The sequence below is a fragment of the Meleagris gallopavo genome, chromosome Z (genome assembly GCF_905368555.1).
Source record: "Meleagris gallopavo chromosome Z, MGAL_WU_HG_1.1, whole genome shotgun sequence".
In the NCBI taxonomy this organism is placed as follows: domain Eukaryota; kingdom Metazoa; phylum Chordata; class Aves; order Galliformes; family Phasianidae; genus Meleagris; species Meleagris gallopavo.
Window position 1 is genome coordinate 42,320,056 of NC_139435.1, and position 17,777 is coordinate 42,337,832.

The window sequence follows — 17,777 nt, forward strand, 5'->3', positions numbered from 1 at the left end:
CTAACTTAAACCTTCCCTGTCTTAACTTAAACCCATTCCCCCTTGTCCTATCACTATCAACTCATGCAAACAGTCATTCCCCTTCCCATTTACACAATCCCTTCATGTACTGGAAAGCCTTAATGAGATCTCCTCGGAGCCTTCTCTTCTGAGCTAAACAAGCCCAGTTCCCTCAACCTTTCTTCATAAGAGCAGTGCTCCAGCCCTCTGATCGTCTTAGCGGCCTTCCTCTGGACTCATTCCAAGAACTCCACACCTTTCTTGTGCTCTGGGCCCCAGGCCTGGACGCAGTACTCCAGATGGGGCCTCACAAGAGCTGTGTAGAGAGGGACATCACCTCCCTCTCCCTGCTAGCCATCCCTTTTTTAATGCAGCTCAGGATACAGTTAGCCTTCCAGGCTGCAAGAAGGCTGCTGCTAGGCTGCTGGCTCATGTCCAGCTTCTTGTCTACCAACACCCCCAAGTCTTTCTCCACAGGACTGCTCACAAGTGGTTCTTCACCCAGTCTGTATAAACACCAGGAATTGTCCTGCCCCAAGTGCAACACCTTCCACTTGGCTTTGTTGAACTTCATTAGGTTCTCATGGGCCCACTTCTCCAGCCTGTCCAGATTCCTCTGGATGACTTCCCTTCCTGCCAATGTATCGACTGCACCAATCAGCTTGGTGTCATCTGCAGACTTGCTGAGGGTGCACTTGATGCCATCATCTATGTCATTGATAAAGATGGTGAAGAGCACTGGTCTCAAGGCAGACCCTTGAGGGACACTGCTTATGACTGACCTCCATCCTCATACAGAACCATTGATCACAGCGCTTTGATTGCAACCAGCCAACCAGTTAATCCACCAAACAGACCATCTTTCAAATCCATACCTCTCCAATTTAGAGAGAAGGATGTGGTGAGGGACCATGTTAAAGGCTTTGCAGAAGTCAGGTAGATTACATCCATCACCTTTTCCCTGTCCACCAATGCCATCACTCAATCATAGAAGGCCTCCAGATTGGTCAGGAAAGATCTGCCTTGGTGAAGCCATGTTGGCAGTCTGGGATCACCTCTTCGTCTCATACATGCCTTTACATGGAAGCCAAGAAGATCTGTTTCGTGATCTTCCCACAAGCACAGAGGTGAGGTTCATTGGCCTGTAGTTCCCCGGTCATCCTTTCTCCCTTTCTTAAAAATGGGAGTGACCCTGGTGACCTTTTTCCAGTCACCAGGGACTTCACCAGACAGCCATGATTTTTCAAACATGATGGAGAGCAGCTTGGCTCTCTCAGATCAGCCATCTCTCTCAGAACCTTGGATGGATATCATCCAGCCCCAAGGGCTTATATACATTCAGTTTCATGAGGAGGTCTCGGACTTGTTCTGCTTTTACAGTGAGACAGAGTCTGCTCCTCTCACCCACACCTAGAGCTTCAGGGCCCTGGCAGATATGGAGAGGAGCCTGGCCACCAGTGGAGACTGAGGCAAAGCTCTTATTGAGCACCTCAGCTTTTTCCATGTCTGAGGAAGCCAGTTCTCTGTCCTCATTGATCCTTGGTCTGTCTCCTCCTGCTTATGTACCTGTAGAACCCCTTCCTGTTATTTTTCACATCCCTTGCCAAGTTCAACTCTATCTGTGCCTCAGCTTTCCTAATCTTATTTCTACACAGGAGGACAACATCCCTATATTCTTTCCAGGCTACACAGCCCTGCTTCCACATCCTGTATGTTTCCCTCTTTTCCCACAGTTTAAACTGCAGGCCCTCGCTCAGCCATGCCAGTCACCCACTTCCTCTGATCAGTTTCTTCTGCTGGGGGATGGAGAGATCTTGTGCTCTCAGAAGGGTGTCCTTAAAGAACTGCCAGCTCTGTTCTGTTCCTATGTTCTCAAGGACACTTTCCCAGGAGATCCCACCTGTCAGTCCCTTGAGCAGCTGGAAGTTCAAGGTCTTGATCTACTTTTTGCCAGGCCTGCATTCCTCCAGATCATAAACTCCATGACGGCATGATCACTGCAGCCCAGGCTGCCTCCAGTCTTAACCTTTCTGATCCTCTCCTCTGCACTGGTGAGCACCAGGTCCACTGAGGCTTCACCTCAGGTCAGTCCGTCTAATACCTGAACCAGGAATTTATCCTCAACAGACAACAGGGATCTCCTGGATTGTCTGCCACCCATCATGCCACTATCCCAGCAGATATCCAGGTGGTTGAAATCCCCCATCCTCTAGCCTCCAATGAGAGTATTCCAGTCATGGGATTCATCCCACCACATTTCCGTGATAGCAACCAGATCATAATTATCCAAGTACATCAGGTTTCTGTATGGTAACTGTTGAGTCATGGCCTGAACCACTGATTGAGCACCTGGGGAAAGGAACTGGTCAGCCCTGGGAGCACAGGTGAAGGCAATTCACCTGTGTGAACCAAAGGAGTGAAGCCTGGCTCCACCTCTCTTAGACCTCATTTAAGGGCTGGCTGCCACTGGGGAAGGATCTCTGGCTGGAGATGCCCTCCCTCCCTTCCCCGTCCCCCCCCCCTTTCTGGAGTCTTTCCTGTGAGCCTAGATTTTTGGATGGGTGAACACCTTTGCTTTTCCTTCGAAATACCATCCCATCTGCACTAGTCCTTTTGCTGTTCCAGTCATGTATTGTCTTTCTGCTGCGTTAATCTTTCCAGTTGTAACAGTTTCTAACTCCCTCTGCTTATTTCCCATGCTGCTTACATTAGAGAAAAGGCACTTCAAATGAGCTTTCTGGTACACTACCATTATAGTACTACCATTACTCCCTCAAACCTCTGAAAGAATTCTGAAGTTCTTCCCCCACCGCTTCCTAGAGGGACACGAGAAGGTTTTGGATAGGGGTCAGCAACATTACCTCTTCTGAGGAGTTCCTGGAAAGCTCTACAGGACAGTTCAGAGGCTTATCCCTGCCATCTCCTACAACAACAACATCCCCAGCCCTTCTTTGTCCCACTGACCTCCACCCACTTCCCCCATCAAATCTAGTTAAGATTTCTGAACTACTCACTCCACCCATCCCCCTTCATACCTAGTTTAAAGCTCTCTCAACGAGCCCTGACAGCTCCTAAGCTAGGATCTGCTGTCCCCTTGGAGACAGGCTAGACCCATCCGCAGCCATCAGGCCAGGTGCTGAGTAAACTGCTCTGTGGTCAAAGAACCCAAAGTTCCTGTGGTGGCACCAGCCTTTCAGCCACTTATTCAAAGCCTGTGTTTTCCTAGACTGCTCTGTATCCCTCATCACCCCAGAAGGGAGAAAGGAAAATACCACTTGCACACCCACGCCTTCAACCGATTGCCCTAAACCCCTGAAATCCTTTTTGATGCTCGCAGTCTTCCCTGAGCGATTTCATCACTTGCCACCAATAGCAAGAATGGTAATAATCAGAGGAGTGAAACAGACCTGGGAGTTTTTTGGTGATGTCCCTGACGCGGGGGAGGCTCCAGGGAGGCAGCACATCTCCCTACAGGTTGGGTTGGGTCTGCAAATGGGGCCCTGCATTTCCCTGAGAAAAAAATGCCCACCACAATTACCTTCCTGTCTTTCCTTACAGAGGTGGTCTCAAGGTGTGGGGATGACCACCTCACCTTTGGCTCCCTCCTAGGCAGATCTTCTCTCACCTCCCCACTCACCTCCCCTTCATTTTCCAGCATCTCAAACCTGTTGCTTAGTGGGACCTGGAGGAGTGAGGTAGGCAGGCAGGGGGTGCGCCCACGATGCTAAGCCGGGACTCTCTTCTAATCCTCTTGCTCTCATCTGTCCAACTGTGACAGGGCAGGGGGTCCACCACTTTTCTGGGGGTGTCTCCCTGGCACCCTTCCCTTGGGCATGCCAGCAAGTCACTCCACCAGTCTATCTCACACTCCCTGATGGCCCTTAGACTCTCCACCTCCTCCTTGAGCTCCACCACCAGGCTGAGCAGCTCATCCACTTGCTCACACCTCACGCAATTGGAATTCCTGCCACCTTCCCCTGGTAGCAGCAGGCTCAGGCACTCCCTTCAGCCAGAGACCTAACAACCACATTTCTGGGCAGGCCCTCCATCTATGTCACCACAGTCTTCTTGGAGCAAGCCTGCTGACTGGTAGAAACCATGTTTAGGCCTATGGTCTCAGAGGCTGCCAAGAGGAGAGCTGGTCTCCTGAGCAAAGAGGGACAACGCTTACACACCCTGCCACTTGATCCACCCCCCACAGCTACAGCACCCTATAGACAGTGTGGGCTGTACTCACACACTGACTTCATCTCCCTATTTTCAGCAGGCAGTGACAACAATTACTCACCTGGTGCACTCTATGGATGGGAGCTAGCTTCTGCCCTCCCCGAGGCTATTTAAAGCTTATCACCAAGTGTCAAGGTCAAGGGTGGGTAGTGCCAGCTCCACCGCTGCTCTTAAAAAGAGCTTTTTTGCTTCAGATCCCTTGCCTAGTGCAGCCCTACTTGCCTTGAAAGTAGCTCTGCAGCAAGTGACCGATGACATGTTTGTGGGGTGTTTAAACTATACCATGAATGTGCCAGTTCTATTCCTGCTCACTCAGCAGCCCACCCACAAGCTGCCAGCCCCTCAGCATAAGCACAGCACTGTTCCTGGCTTCAAAAAAAGCCAGTTCAGCAGAAAGGGATCTGGGGGTCAACTGGTCAACAGTAGGCTCAATGTGATTAAGCAGTAAGTCCTGGCAGCCAAGAAAGCAAACTGCACTTTAGAATTAATTAAACAAAGCGCAGACAGATATAGATTAAGATAGATCAAAGAAGTTGATTCTTCTGCTATATTTAATGTTGGTGTATTGGGCTTACATAGTACAGTTTTGGCAGCGGGTGTGAGTGTTCCGTATGAGCAGCTGCCTCATGCCAGATAAGAACCAGCTACAGCTACTTCAGAAAGGACCCACCGCTGACCTGAGCTGAGCCATGAGCAACGCAGGGTGCAGCTCAGGGAGAGCAGAATTGAGAAAGGAAAAATACTGTTGCACATCAGTAGGTGGGAGAGGGGTTTAAGAAATGTCGGAGAAACAATCCCACAGCCACCAAAGTTGGTGCACTGGGAGGGCAGAAGGAAATCCCGGAGTGGAGCAGAAGCTCCCTTCAGCCCAGCAGAGGGCTATGGAGGAGCAGGCTATCTCTTACAGCCCATGGGCACGATGCAGAGCAGATCTTCACATGCAGTCGTGGAGAGGCCCACTGTGCAGCAGTGGCTGTGATTTTTATTCATTATCATTGATTAAGGAGAAAGGCATTAAGGCAAGAACCAGTCCCTGTGAGCTGAAAGTTGATATTGCCTGATTTTTTTTCCTCTTCATATGGGGCTCATTCAAGTAGGATCTCTGCTCTACAAATGCTGCACAAAAGAGCCTAGAATTGTGCCCAATGTGAAGTGCAAATGATGCCGTAGGCACAGTGCAATTCAGTTGAGGATGTGGCTCAGTTGTTCTCAGTTTTTTAATCAAAGAGGTGAAAACTCTCAAACCTGGGCCTTTGTTATGCTTCTGAAGAGCAATGCAAATGTCCATTAATTTTAGGTTATGAAATCCATGGCTGGAAAAGTCTGAACAAATGCTCTCTCTTCACCTGCTGTTTAGACTATCCTTCTAATTCATTATTTGTCCCGTCATAGAGTTGGTTACTGCTGCTAGAGTTGAGGAGTCTAGCAATTTTATGAATAATAAAAACACAAGTTATGAGATAATAGTACAGCTAAAATAAATTCATGTTTTATGATGTAAACACGGCTTTGCAGGAATAAGATTCCTTTCTCTTCTCCCCTTCTCCTGTTTGCAAACTTGATCTTAGTAATTTTTTCTTCCTCTCTGTTTTTAATAGACACAGTTTTTGTTTACTTCTTCATACCTCTCTTATTCTTGCCACACCTGCAGGTAGGTCTTCTGGTCTAATTGGAACTGATACTGGAAACCTACTTTGGCAGGGGTGTTGGTCTTCATGATCTCTAGAGGTCCCTTCCAACCCCTACAATTCTGTGATTCTGTGATTCTGTCAAAAAACGTCTGTGAAATTGTCTGTGAACCCAAAACTTGAGACTCCATGCATCAGATTACAGGAGTAGTGTTATGCTAGATATGTGTGATCAATGCTTCTCTCCGTGCAGAGTTTGTGTTGTGAACGTACATGACTGTGTCAAGTCTTTGGAATGTATCTGATTATATAACATATGGTTATACAGTCATATGGTTATGCAACAAGGGAGAATCTGCAATACAAAGCTGCTGGGGGCTATGACTCCTAGCTTCAGTCCTGTCAGGCAGTGTACACTGGCTGCCAAACTGTTTTGAGGCTGCTATTTTGTTCAGTCTCAGAATACAGAGCTGGTCAGTGAAAAGTTATGGCTGTCCTGTGGGATCCCAGTGGCAGAGAAGCTGAAATGAATTAAAAGATGAAACTTTCAGGGTTCATATGCAGCAATCACAGTTTCATGTTCTATGCCCTTTCTGCCTTTGTTTTTCACAGTTTTATTTCTCTAGATACTCACCTTGCAGGATCGGGAGATGTTATGGAGAGATCAGTTTACCCCAAACTGCTTTTAATACAGCCAAGTTTTTTCATTCTCTGAAACTTGTTCTAGGCCTTGTGATTAGTAGGTAATACAGAATGCTCTTTTAAATACTGATTAGAGGCAATGAAAAGATTGACTAAACTTGAGAACCTAATGGATGGATGCTTCAGAACTGTAGGACACTGGAGCACAGAAGGGAAGAAATGAGGATGCTGTAAAAACACAGATTTTCTTGAATTCCCTCTCATTTCATTGTCAAATAGGTTTTTCATAGTTGCCTGAGACATTTCACAAAGCATAGATGGCGGAATCTAAGAACCTCAAGGCTAGAAGTCAGGAAACTGAATAATTTTAATCTTTATGGACTTTCCTAATTTTGATTTAGGTCTTCCAGAACTACTCCAAAGCAACAACAAAACATCAATTAAAAAAATAATTTTTCCATTCTGTTAATTATAGTTTTTAATCTCTGCATCCCATCTGCTGTGTTTTTCTGGGAGAAAGACTTAGCACTATTGTGTTTTGGGTGAAACTGTACAACTGATATATTTAATGGCAGATAGATTTGGGGTTAACTATTGCATTTCACGTTGCATATACACATTGCCTTTTTTGACCACCAGTTCATACTGAACAAAATATTTTCACTGAATTATACGTAGTTACATTTTTCTCCTTTCCATATTTTTCTTCAAGTGCTTGGATGCCCATACTCAGCTTGCTTGCCTGGATCAGAAAAGACATTTCCCTCTATAAAGTGTTTTACTACTAATACCTGCCTTTCCATTTGTTTTACATGTTTGGGTGAGAGAAAGGCATAAAAGCTCCAGGAAATATTTGTACAATATGGAAAGAAAATAGTCCCTTGGGAAGAGGTGAATTCACAACTTTCCTGTTTGGATTGTTAGCATCTCAGAGTAGATATATTAAAAAAAAAAAAAAAAAAAAACAAACCATGAGCATGTATCTAAAAATACTGTGTGAAAGGAAAAAAGAGAAGGGAGAGAAAATTTTCTATGATCTTGGCATATCACAAAGCTCTGAATTGCCATGTCCAGTTGTTGACAATGTTTGCAGTTGTGGGTCATGCATATGTACAATCCGTAGCATTAAAAGAAAGGTAATTTTGATGACAGACACTTTGCAATAGTTTGCTCAAGAAGATGAGTTCTAATTCCAGACCAGATATGCAAGAGTGCAAAAAAGACTTGTTTCTATTGTGACTTTACTGAATATGGGGATTTTCATTATGGAACTCCTGCCTGAAGAACAGGTAAATCCAGTTCAAAGTCCCAGAGTTCTCCTACTTGGTAGCCAACTAGTGTGGAAAAAAGATTCCAAGAATTAAAAAGAAAGAAAAAGAAAAAAAGAGATTAATTCCTGCTATCACTGGACAGAATGTTTTTTTCCTTAATATTCAATTTCCTGATTACATTAGTGGACAAACTGATTTTCAGCTGAAATTCTGTCAAGTTTATCAGGCTGCATCTCTGAACTATTGTTATTGCTTAGCACCAATATACAGAAGGTGAAAAAATTTCACCAATAGCAATTGTCAAAATGTTGCTAGTGTAATAGATTAGAAGCATAACATCAAAGTTTCATTTGAATGTTTTTTTTTTCCCATTATTTTTCTTTGTTATTTATTTTGCATCTGTAAATATTGTGTATTTATTTGGTTCTTTTCTACTATTATAGTGAATTATTCAAATTCACTAATATTTATTTCACTTCAGATGAACTTTTCCTATTTTATCAATGTAATATAAAGAGAGCAATCAATATTTTTGCCATGTTTGTTTATAATATCTTTTTTTCATTTTCCATAAACCAAAATTTCCTTCTCTTTTGGGATTTTTTTCCTTTGCACCCTACGGAAGCAGTGATTCTAGAGTAATCTCAGAATAACATGCTTAAAATCATAAGAATATCATCAAGCTACAGTTTGTTGTCATGGCAAAATAATCTTTTTGCGTGTTTGAGTCATAATTGGCACGTCATCATTTGAATACTGTTCCTTCAAGTATTATGTATTGTGCAATGTTGACATGAGCCCACTTCTCAAGCATGTCCAAATCCCTCTGACTGTGTGTCCACTGCATCACTCAGCTTGGTGTCATCTACAAACTTGCTAAGGGTGCACTTGATCCCACTGTCCTTGTCACCAACGAAGATACTAAATAACATTGGTTCCGCTATTGATCCTTGAGGAACACCACTCATCATTTGTTTCCACTTGGACGTTGAGCCATTGGCCACAACTCTCTGAGTGCAACCATTCAGCCAATTCCTTGTCCAGTGAGTGGTTCATCCACCAAATCCGTCTTTTTCCAATTTGGCAACTGGGATGTCATGCAGGAGAGTATCAAACGCTTTGCACAAGTGCAGGTAGAGGATGTCAGTTGCTTTTCCTCTATCCACTGACGTCGTAACTCCATCATAAAAGAACACCAAGCTTGTCAGGCATTACTTGTGCCTGGTGAAGCCAGGTGGTTGCCATCAATCACCTCATCTTTATTTTCCATGTGCCTTAGTAGGGCTTTCAGGAGGATCTGCTCCATGGTCTTGGCATGCACAAAGGTAAGGCTGACTGGCCTGTAGTTTCCTGGATCTTCTTTTGTTCCCTTCTTGAAAACTGAGGTTATGTTTCCCCTCTTCCAGTCACTGGGAACTTCACCAAACTGTCTAGACCTTTCAAATATGATGGACAGGAGCTTGGCAAATTCATCCGTCAAATCCCTCTGAACCTATGGATGAGTGTCATCAGGTCTGATAGACTTGTGCACCTTAAGGATCTTCAGATGACCTAGAACCTGATCTTCACTTATGGCAGGCAGATCTTCCTTTTCCAAGTTCATACCTTTGCTTTCTGCATCTTGGGCAGTGTGTCTAGAGCCCTTGCTGGTGAAGACTGAGGCAAAGAAGTCATTGAACACCTCAGCTTTCCCCGTATCCCTCAGGACTAGGTCTCCAGTTTCCTTCTGGAGGGTGCCTACATTTTTCCTGGCCTTCCTTTTATCACTGATATAACTGCAGAATTTCCTCTTGTTCCCCTTTACCTCCTTGGCTAAGTCTAATTACATCTGTGTTTTAGTTTTTCTAATCTGATCCCTCAGACAACTTCTTTGTAGTCCTCCCAGGTAATCCATTCTTGCTTCCACTCGCCATAAACTTTCTTTTTGTGCTTAATTAAGTCCAGGAGCTCCTTGTTGTTCCATGGGGGCCTCCTAGCATTCTTGCCTAGCTTCCTTTTTCTTGAGATGCACTGCTTTTGGGCTTGGAGTAGGTTGTCTTTCAATAATGACTGGCATTCTTGGGCTCCTTTTTCCCTCCAGGGCTTTATCCCATGCCACAGTTATCTGTGAAATATTGATACCTAATATTGTTGTGAATATTGCTTATTCAGGCAGGTTCCTTGTTGTTTATAGTCTAAAAATGTCTGTAGTTAAATAAAAAGTCCCTTTCTATGAACTATTTATGCTTAGATCATCTCTATAACTACTATATTTATCATCACTAATTATAACTACTCTATTAGAATTTAAACATTAGCTTTTCTAATGACAGTAATAATGCAAAGATAATGTTAAACTTCCAAGTAAACAGTTTGTTATCAGAATAACAGCATCTTTTTGTGAATTAATTCTGCAAAATATTTAGGATTTTTGCTTTGCAAGATCAGAATGATAACACGTAGGTGAAGACTTGCTTCCACATACGTATTTTTGACTTAGCTTATCAAGTTACCATAAAATGAAATGCTATTTGGAGTCTTTTATTTCTATGCTTCAAAAAGTTCAGTCAAAAATATGCAAATGGAAACCCTGATAGTGAAGTGTGACTAGTTAAATACTTTTGACTCCTCTAATTTAAGAGTCTGGTTTGGAAACTTTGTATTAGAATATACTATAAATATACAGCCTATCTTTGTGAAAGGTATTTTCTGTCTCTAAATATAGTCTTGTACAGAGTTTCTTACTCAATGCTTTTCTTCAGGAATGTCAATGAAATTATGGATGAGGTTACATCTACTTCCTCGTGAAAGAAATCTGGGGATGCATGAGAACAAATTGGGTAAATGTACCATTCACACCTAGGATTACATATCCTACAGTGCTTTTATCACACTACGAAGATACTGAGTGCTAGTCTATGCTTTTTGGGAGCTGTCATACATGATAATCTGGTCCTACTGAAATTATTCAAATGTCCTTTGACTTCACTGTATCTGAAAAGTGTGAGCAAAAGCAGAATAGTGAATTGATTGAAATTTGTTGATTAATCCTTATGTCTTGTCATATATTGACTTTGCTTGGATATTCTTTATGTCACAGAGCATATATGTGTAATTGAAATTAACAATATTTTTGAGGTGAGACTTGCCATGAGTGTATACTTTTTTATTTGTTGATGTTAAGCAGTAGGCAACTCATGATAAATTTGTACCTTATCAGTAAATTCCTTTCATAGAAAAAGCAGAACAAACACACACACACACAAAACAAAAAACAAAAAAACAGACACAAACAGAAACACAAAAATTAATCACATAACTTCTTCATCCTGGGATATGGTATCCTTTTATTTCTACTAAAGGTTTAACTGTCATAGAGAAAGAAAAGCAGTGGAGTTCTACAGTGTTATCTAAATCATTTCTATGAACCAATTTATTAAGATGAACAAAATGAGGCAGTTTGTCAGATAAAGATGACAACAGCGATTAAATATAAGGAGTAAGTATGTCTAGTTAGTTAGACTATGAAATACAGCTATGTTTTAAAATTGAAATTCCATAAAGCTTATATACTAATTGATTCAAAATGAGATAATAGAGGAAAATAACAAATGCCAACATCAAATATAATGCAAACATAAAAATGATAAGGGTGCCATGCTTGTTTGAAGAATGAAATGTTATAAGAAGTACAAAAATCCATCAGTTCTCAAAATCAAAATGCACAGTGTTTTTCATTTAGAAAATGTAATATATAGATGCCATAATTTTCAGTGCTTCATATATCATAGGTGGTTTTTGGGAACATTTCAGAGCATAATAAAAGCTCTATTAAGTTTCAACATACCATGGAAAATGGACAGATTTTGTTTAGTATTACCCTAGAAGAGCAAATACTGGTGGCTTGCAGATACATAGTAAACTCATTGCTTCATATATTCTGTGGAACGCTATACCAAACTTCATAAAAAGACAGTCTTATGTTTTGCTGGTATATTTTTTGGGAGCACAAGATCCTGAATAATGCAAGATTTGATCTAATAAGGTATTAATCTCTTTTCAATACTGTGTGAAAAATGGCAGAAATAATCATAAAAAATAATAACTCTGCTGTATAGATGCTTTTAATATTTAACACAATTGTATACTTCTAGGAAAGTATACAAAACCAGTTCCTGCTGTTGAAGAAATACCATCTTACCACATATGATTAATATTACAGAGATGTTTCAACATGATGAGTGACTACATATAGCAGCAAAGTGATTTGAAATGTGGAAGAACTGTGATGTTGGTATATTTTACAATAGTCTTGGTGGTTAGAGATTGACTTTTCTTGTTGAGGAACGATTTGTTCTGAGTGCAGAAAAATTTGAAATATTTGCTTTAGATTTGTGACTTGTGAAAATTATTTGAAATCACAAAGTAAATGCCATGTAAAAATTGTCAATTGTTTCCTCTATTTTCTTATTGGTAATATCTGAGTCACTCTGCTGTACTTCTGCAAAAAGAAATGGAAATGAAAAGGAAAAGGAAATGAAAATGGAAATTTCATTCAATAAAATGATGATGTTAAAAATTGGATGAACAGATTTTGAGGTAGATATTCCTGAAATAGTTTTTTTTAATGTACTGATGACTAAAATGAGAGACTGTTAAAAGGTTAAGTGAATTTTTTTTCTAAATGCATTGAGAAAACAAAGGGTGTTTGAAGATTGGAATGTTTTCATGTATTTGCAAAATGTAACTAAAATAAAGCAAAACTTCTTTCTAGCTAAGTAACCTGAAGCAAGTCACAGTTGTGGATGTGTCAGCGAACAAGTTCCATTCTATTCCAGTTTGTGTACTCCGGATGTCTAATTTGCAGTGGTTGGACATTAGCAGCAACAACCTGAGGGATCTCCCAGAAGACATAGACAGGTAGTTTATGTTTTAATTCATGGATAGGCTTGTGAACTATAAAGAAAATCTTGAAACTAACAAACTGCCAGAGGACACCATTAATACAAATCACATAAAAAAGTTCACATTGCATTAGACAGTTTTACACTTTTGCTTTGCTATTTTTATTTGTGGACTGGGTCAGAGAACATAAACTATATTTCCTAGCTCACTGATATTAAATTGCACAGTCAGTTCCTCTACTCTTCAGTTAACAAATTGCATTCTCTGCCACAGTTATGATAATTTATGATCATATTTACACAACTTTGTTTGGGAAGTTCATGGGTCCATGTGTGTGTTGCAGTTCCAGCAAATGGGACTTACCACAGGGAACTGTCAACAGTATTCCAAAATAGTTTTTTAAAAATGTAAAAAATGTAATTCTGATCCCTTAAATGGGAATTGCTAGGCAGATAAGGCTTTTTTTTTTTTTTTTTTTTTTTTTTTTCCCGTTTCTTTACCATTTAGAATTGATTTGCAAACCTCAATAGTAAAGCATTGCACCGAGACATCACAAAACTGTTTTTTATTATCTGATTTTGGTTTCTGAATTTTTAGAGCTCTTAGGATCAGGCGACCAAGACAAGTTCTGAAGGGGGATTATTTACCCCTTTAGTGTAAACATATATTCTCATTCAGTGTCTTGATTTCAATGCTGTATTGTCAAAGATTGTCAAAAATTACCACGTCATCTGTGATTAAAAAAGATGAGTTAGCAGTATACTGAACTTTTACTTAATACCTTCCTTGAATTCAGACAAACCACACAAGCCTCATCAGCATCATCTTAAAACAGTATTTTGAGAATGAACCCTTCTGGTTGACTTGACTTCATCAATTTGCTGTCCTTTTTGTCTTCTATTTACTCTGAGGAATAAGTGCAGAGCTATAAATTACTGTTCCATTTGGAAAAGCTCCCCAGCAGCAAATAAAGCAAAAGAATTCTAACACATTTTTCCACAAAACACTGTCATAACACTGATTTCAGTGGGGCAACATGTGAGAACCATATGATTAGAAGCTGGTCTTTCTTTTGCTCACCATAGTACTAATTACTAATGAAAAACAGTAGTTGGGAATATATTGCCTAGCACAGATATATCTAATTCATAGAAACCAGCATATAGGCAAAAGTGTGAGCTAGTGACCCATACTTTTCATTTGTTCTTGGATATTCAAGGTAAGAATTTATATCACGTTCTGTTGACCCTTCTGTATGGAAGTACAGTAATTTTTGTAATATTTGTTTTGAGTACTCATCAGAGACATGCTATTGATACCTATACTGTTGAACCCTTGATGGAAATTTACACTAAATTTGGAGACAATGTTTGGGAAAAGTGTTACAAGTGATTTTTCAGAAGCCATAGATGATGTGAGTTATAGTTGTTTGTTTTTTTTTTACAACACAAGATTAAGTTTGTACTACCATTTTAGATAATGATTGTATCTAAATAAATGTCTGAAATAAATATTTAATGTTATCTTTGTCTTTACAATTTTATAGATTAGATCAACTGCAGACACTTCTCCTACAGAAAAACAAGTTAACTTATCTTCCACGAGCTTTGGTTAACATGTCAAAACTCAGTTTGCTAGTCGTCAGTGGTGATGATCTGGTTGAGATACCCACAGCTGTGTGTGAGTCTACCACAGGTTTAAAGTAAGTAAAAGTAAGAGAAATAGGAAGCATGCTTTTGGAAATGAAATACAGCAAGTTAGAAGGGTAAGTAGTGCCATGTAAATGTATTAGTTTATGCACTTTTTTGTATGAAACAGAATTTTGCTGCTAAATTCAAGATAAAACTAAAGGTCATTTTGTCTGAATTTACAGTGAATCTGCATTTCTGCAGGTGACATTCAGATGGAGACAGAGCAATTAATGAAATATTAACAAGCAGTATAATTAGTTGGAACAATTTATCTTTAGAAAGTATTTTTTGTCTTTTTTAAAAAATAAATTGTGTAATATTCCTCGTATTTCCCCTTTTGGCTTTAGTAACAGCTTCTAAAATTACATTCATAATACCCTATGATGCTCAGAAACTTGTGCATATATTTTTTAATTTCTCTCTTTAGATTTATAAGTCTCAAGGACAGCCCAATTGAAACTATTGTCTGTGAAGACACTGAAGAAATTATAGAAAGTGAACGTGAACGAGAGCAATTTGAGAAAGAGTTTATGAAAGCCTATATTGAAGACTTAAAGGAAAGAGGTAAGTGGTAACTTATGATAACTGCCTTGGAATATAAATGCAAACATACACTCAGAACATTATTTTTTAAGAGTACAAGCAGTACACTGTTAGACAGCAACTGTCAATTGTCGTATTAAACAAGACCAGAAGTGAAAATTTCAAAAGAGTTTTTTTAAACATTCAGATCACTTGGAATTGAACAAATGTGTAGAAACCTAATGATGTGTACTGATGTGTAATGAAACTTAATGAAACCTAATGATTTGTACATTCATATTAGCCTTATTTCACTGCTAACATATGCAGTGATTTTTCTTATTCTCCAGATTTAGTTACATGTCTTGGAATTAGCATCAGTGATTTTGAGTTTCTGCAAAGTGCTTCTTCTCCTGAGGAAAAAGTGTAAAATGTATAAACTATATATAAATGTTCTTTTCTTTTAGACCATTCTTTGTGCATTTGTATAAAATTATTATTAAAACTTAACCAGTGTTACACGAATGTAATAAACCCATATATATATATATATATATATGTTATACAGTTCCTGAGAGTTTACTTACTAATTTATTTTGCTATTGTGAAATAACTGTCAACTGTCTCTTGAGTGTTGTTTAGCGAAGTATTTTAAGAAACAAAGGGAATATTTTCTGTCAGCCAAAATACACATAGAGGCTGTTCAAGCCTCTTTGAGATTGTATGTATACAATTATTTCTGAAACAATTACTTTTGAAATGAATACTATGAGATCTTCTCATTCTTTGCATTTTGTCACTTACTTAAGCGCAAAAGTAAAGTCTATGGGGAGTGGAAGCAAAAAGGGATTACCTGGGAATAGGTTGTTGAGTGATGTTGTAGATGTCCCGTCCTTTGAAGCATTGAAAACCAGGCTGGATGGGGCTTTGAGCATCCTGTTCTAGAGGGAGGTGTCCCTGGGTATAGCAATCAAGGTGATCTTAAAGGTCTCTTGCAACCTAAACCATTCTAAGATTCTATGATTTAATGGTTAAGTGGTCTATATAGTGGTACTTGGTAAAATATAAATGTAAAGAAATGCAATGGGATTTGTCTGAAGAAATCGTTTTTCAGCATGGATGACTTTTGTACGTCTTTGGACCAAAACAGCTTAGGGAGATATTCCTGCCTTTCCAGACTAAACTTATCTCCATTCTTTTTTACTGATGCTATTTAGTTTGAGATTCACACATGGATTCTGAGCTCTTTTGATATAAATTATGTCAATGCCAGTTTGTGAAAAGCATACTGGGAAAACAGTTGCTGCTGTATAATATAGATCAAGTGAATTTCTTCACATGAAAACTTCAATGTCATTTGTAGAATATTTTTGAAACGAAACCAAACTGTTCCTAGCTAAGGGCTCTATTTATTTATGCTTGATTATATAGCTAAAGTTTGAGAAATATTTTTTTTTTCTTTCCACAGATTCTGCTCCTTCCTACACTACGAAAGTATTATTCAGTCTTCAGCTTTGAAGATCAATAATCTCTAAATCACTAGGGGATACTACAATAATTCTATTTTTATCCAACTGAAAAATTAGACTGCCTGAAGCACTTCAAAACCATCATGGATTTTTTTTATTATTTGCCACTACTGCTCCTAGAAACTACGGATAAAGCAAAAAATGGAAGAGCCATCATAAGATGCTGTTTCACCCTTCTAAATGCACACATATATTTTTATGTCCACCATAACAAGCCCTAAATTGTCCTAATGAAAGTGTATGTGAGTTTAGTTGCCCTCAGGAAAAAGACGCTGTACGTTGTAGTTGAAATAGTGAAACATAAATCATGGTAGAAAACAATCTGATTTCATAAAAGAGAAATATTAATATAGGAGTGGATATGATCTGTTGTACTCTTAAGACCAAATTACTCATTTAATTGTTTGCAATATTTAAAACACATTCATATATAACAATATTTATTTGCATTATTTTCCACATAGATCCTGTAGATCTATTCTGCTGCTTTTTCAAGACTTTTCCCTGTTCACATATTCAAGTACCAATGTGGCCGAAACTTCTGTGCAAAACAGTCTTATAATATAGCATTGTAGGTAATAAGATTTTAAGGACTAAACAGTGTGAACAAGTACCATCTGTAAAATTAATTATAAAGATATTCCACTACTAGTTTCAAAATACAGGATTTTGTGGACATTGATGGGAAGTTTCTAAGCTGTGTAAGAATGTGTTTGCTGATATAAAAAGTTATGTTACTTGCTATTTAATAATATAATAGTTTATATATAACTGTAAGTGTATATACTGTAGGGATCTACATCTACATAATTTTTTGTCTAATAAAACTATACTTTTTAATCTGAAAAAACTTGGGACTTTGAGAATTTAGTCTCAAATGGGAGAATTTAAATCATCTTAAACTTTTATACATGCAAATAGGAGAAATTATATTTACATCTTGATTTTTTACTGTATTATTAATTATGTCCAATTTTGTGCAGTTGATTACCACTTAAGTCAGTCATATTTTAAAATCAGAGCAACAAAAGGCATTCTTCCCAAGATTTCCATTTAAAAAAATACTGGTCTTGAAGTGTTCTCTTCTAAAACTTTTAGAATTAGGTCTTCTGAAACAAAAGAATGTTTAAGTACTAGCTTTGTTTTTTATTCTAGCCACAAACTGCAGCAGTCATATTACTATCCACAAGGAAACCCTCCAGAGTTGGTCTCTAAGTGTTAATGCTGATTTTAAGAAAGTCTTGGAACAATGAAAAAGTTTCAAAAAATCGCAAAAAGTCAGTATCTCATCACTTTTTTTTCAAAAAGTCATCGGAATGATTCAAGCAATTATAAGCCTATTAATTTGACAATCATCTGAAACAGAATAATGGGAGATCTGAA

General features: G+C 39.0%; 1 protein-coding gene across 2 annotated transcripts in view; it reads left to right on the plus strand.

Annotated features, from left to right (window-relative positions):
• LRRC2 (leucine rich repeat containing 2) overlaps positions 1 to 17,576 on the plus strand; it is a 62,608-nt gene extending 45,032 nt beyond the window's left edge. For both annotated transcript variants that reach the window (XM_085213530.1, XM_085213531.1), the window contains 4 exons: positions 12,522 to 12,667; positions 14,199 to 14,354; positions 14,771 to 14,907; positions 16,334 to 17,576. In XM_085213530.1, the coding sequence (XP_085069656.1) occupies positions 12,522 to 12,667; positions 14,199 to 14,354; positions 14,771 to 14,907; positions 16,334 to 16,383 (489 nt within the window). In that variant the 3' untranslated portion in view covers positions 16,384 to 17,576. The remainder of the gene's footprint in view (positions 1 to 12,521; positions 12,668 to 14,198; positions 14,355 to 14,770; positions 14,908 to 16,333) is intronic.
• Positions 17,577 to 17,777: the final 201 nt, after the last annotated feature.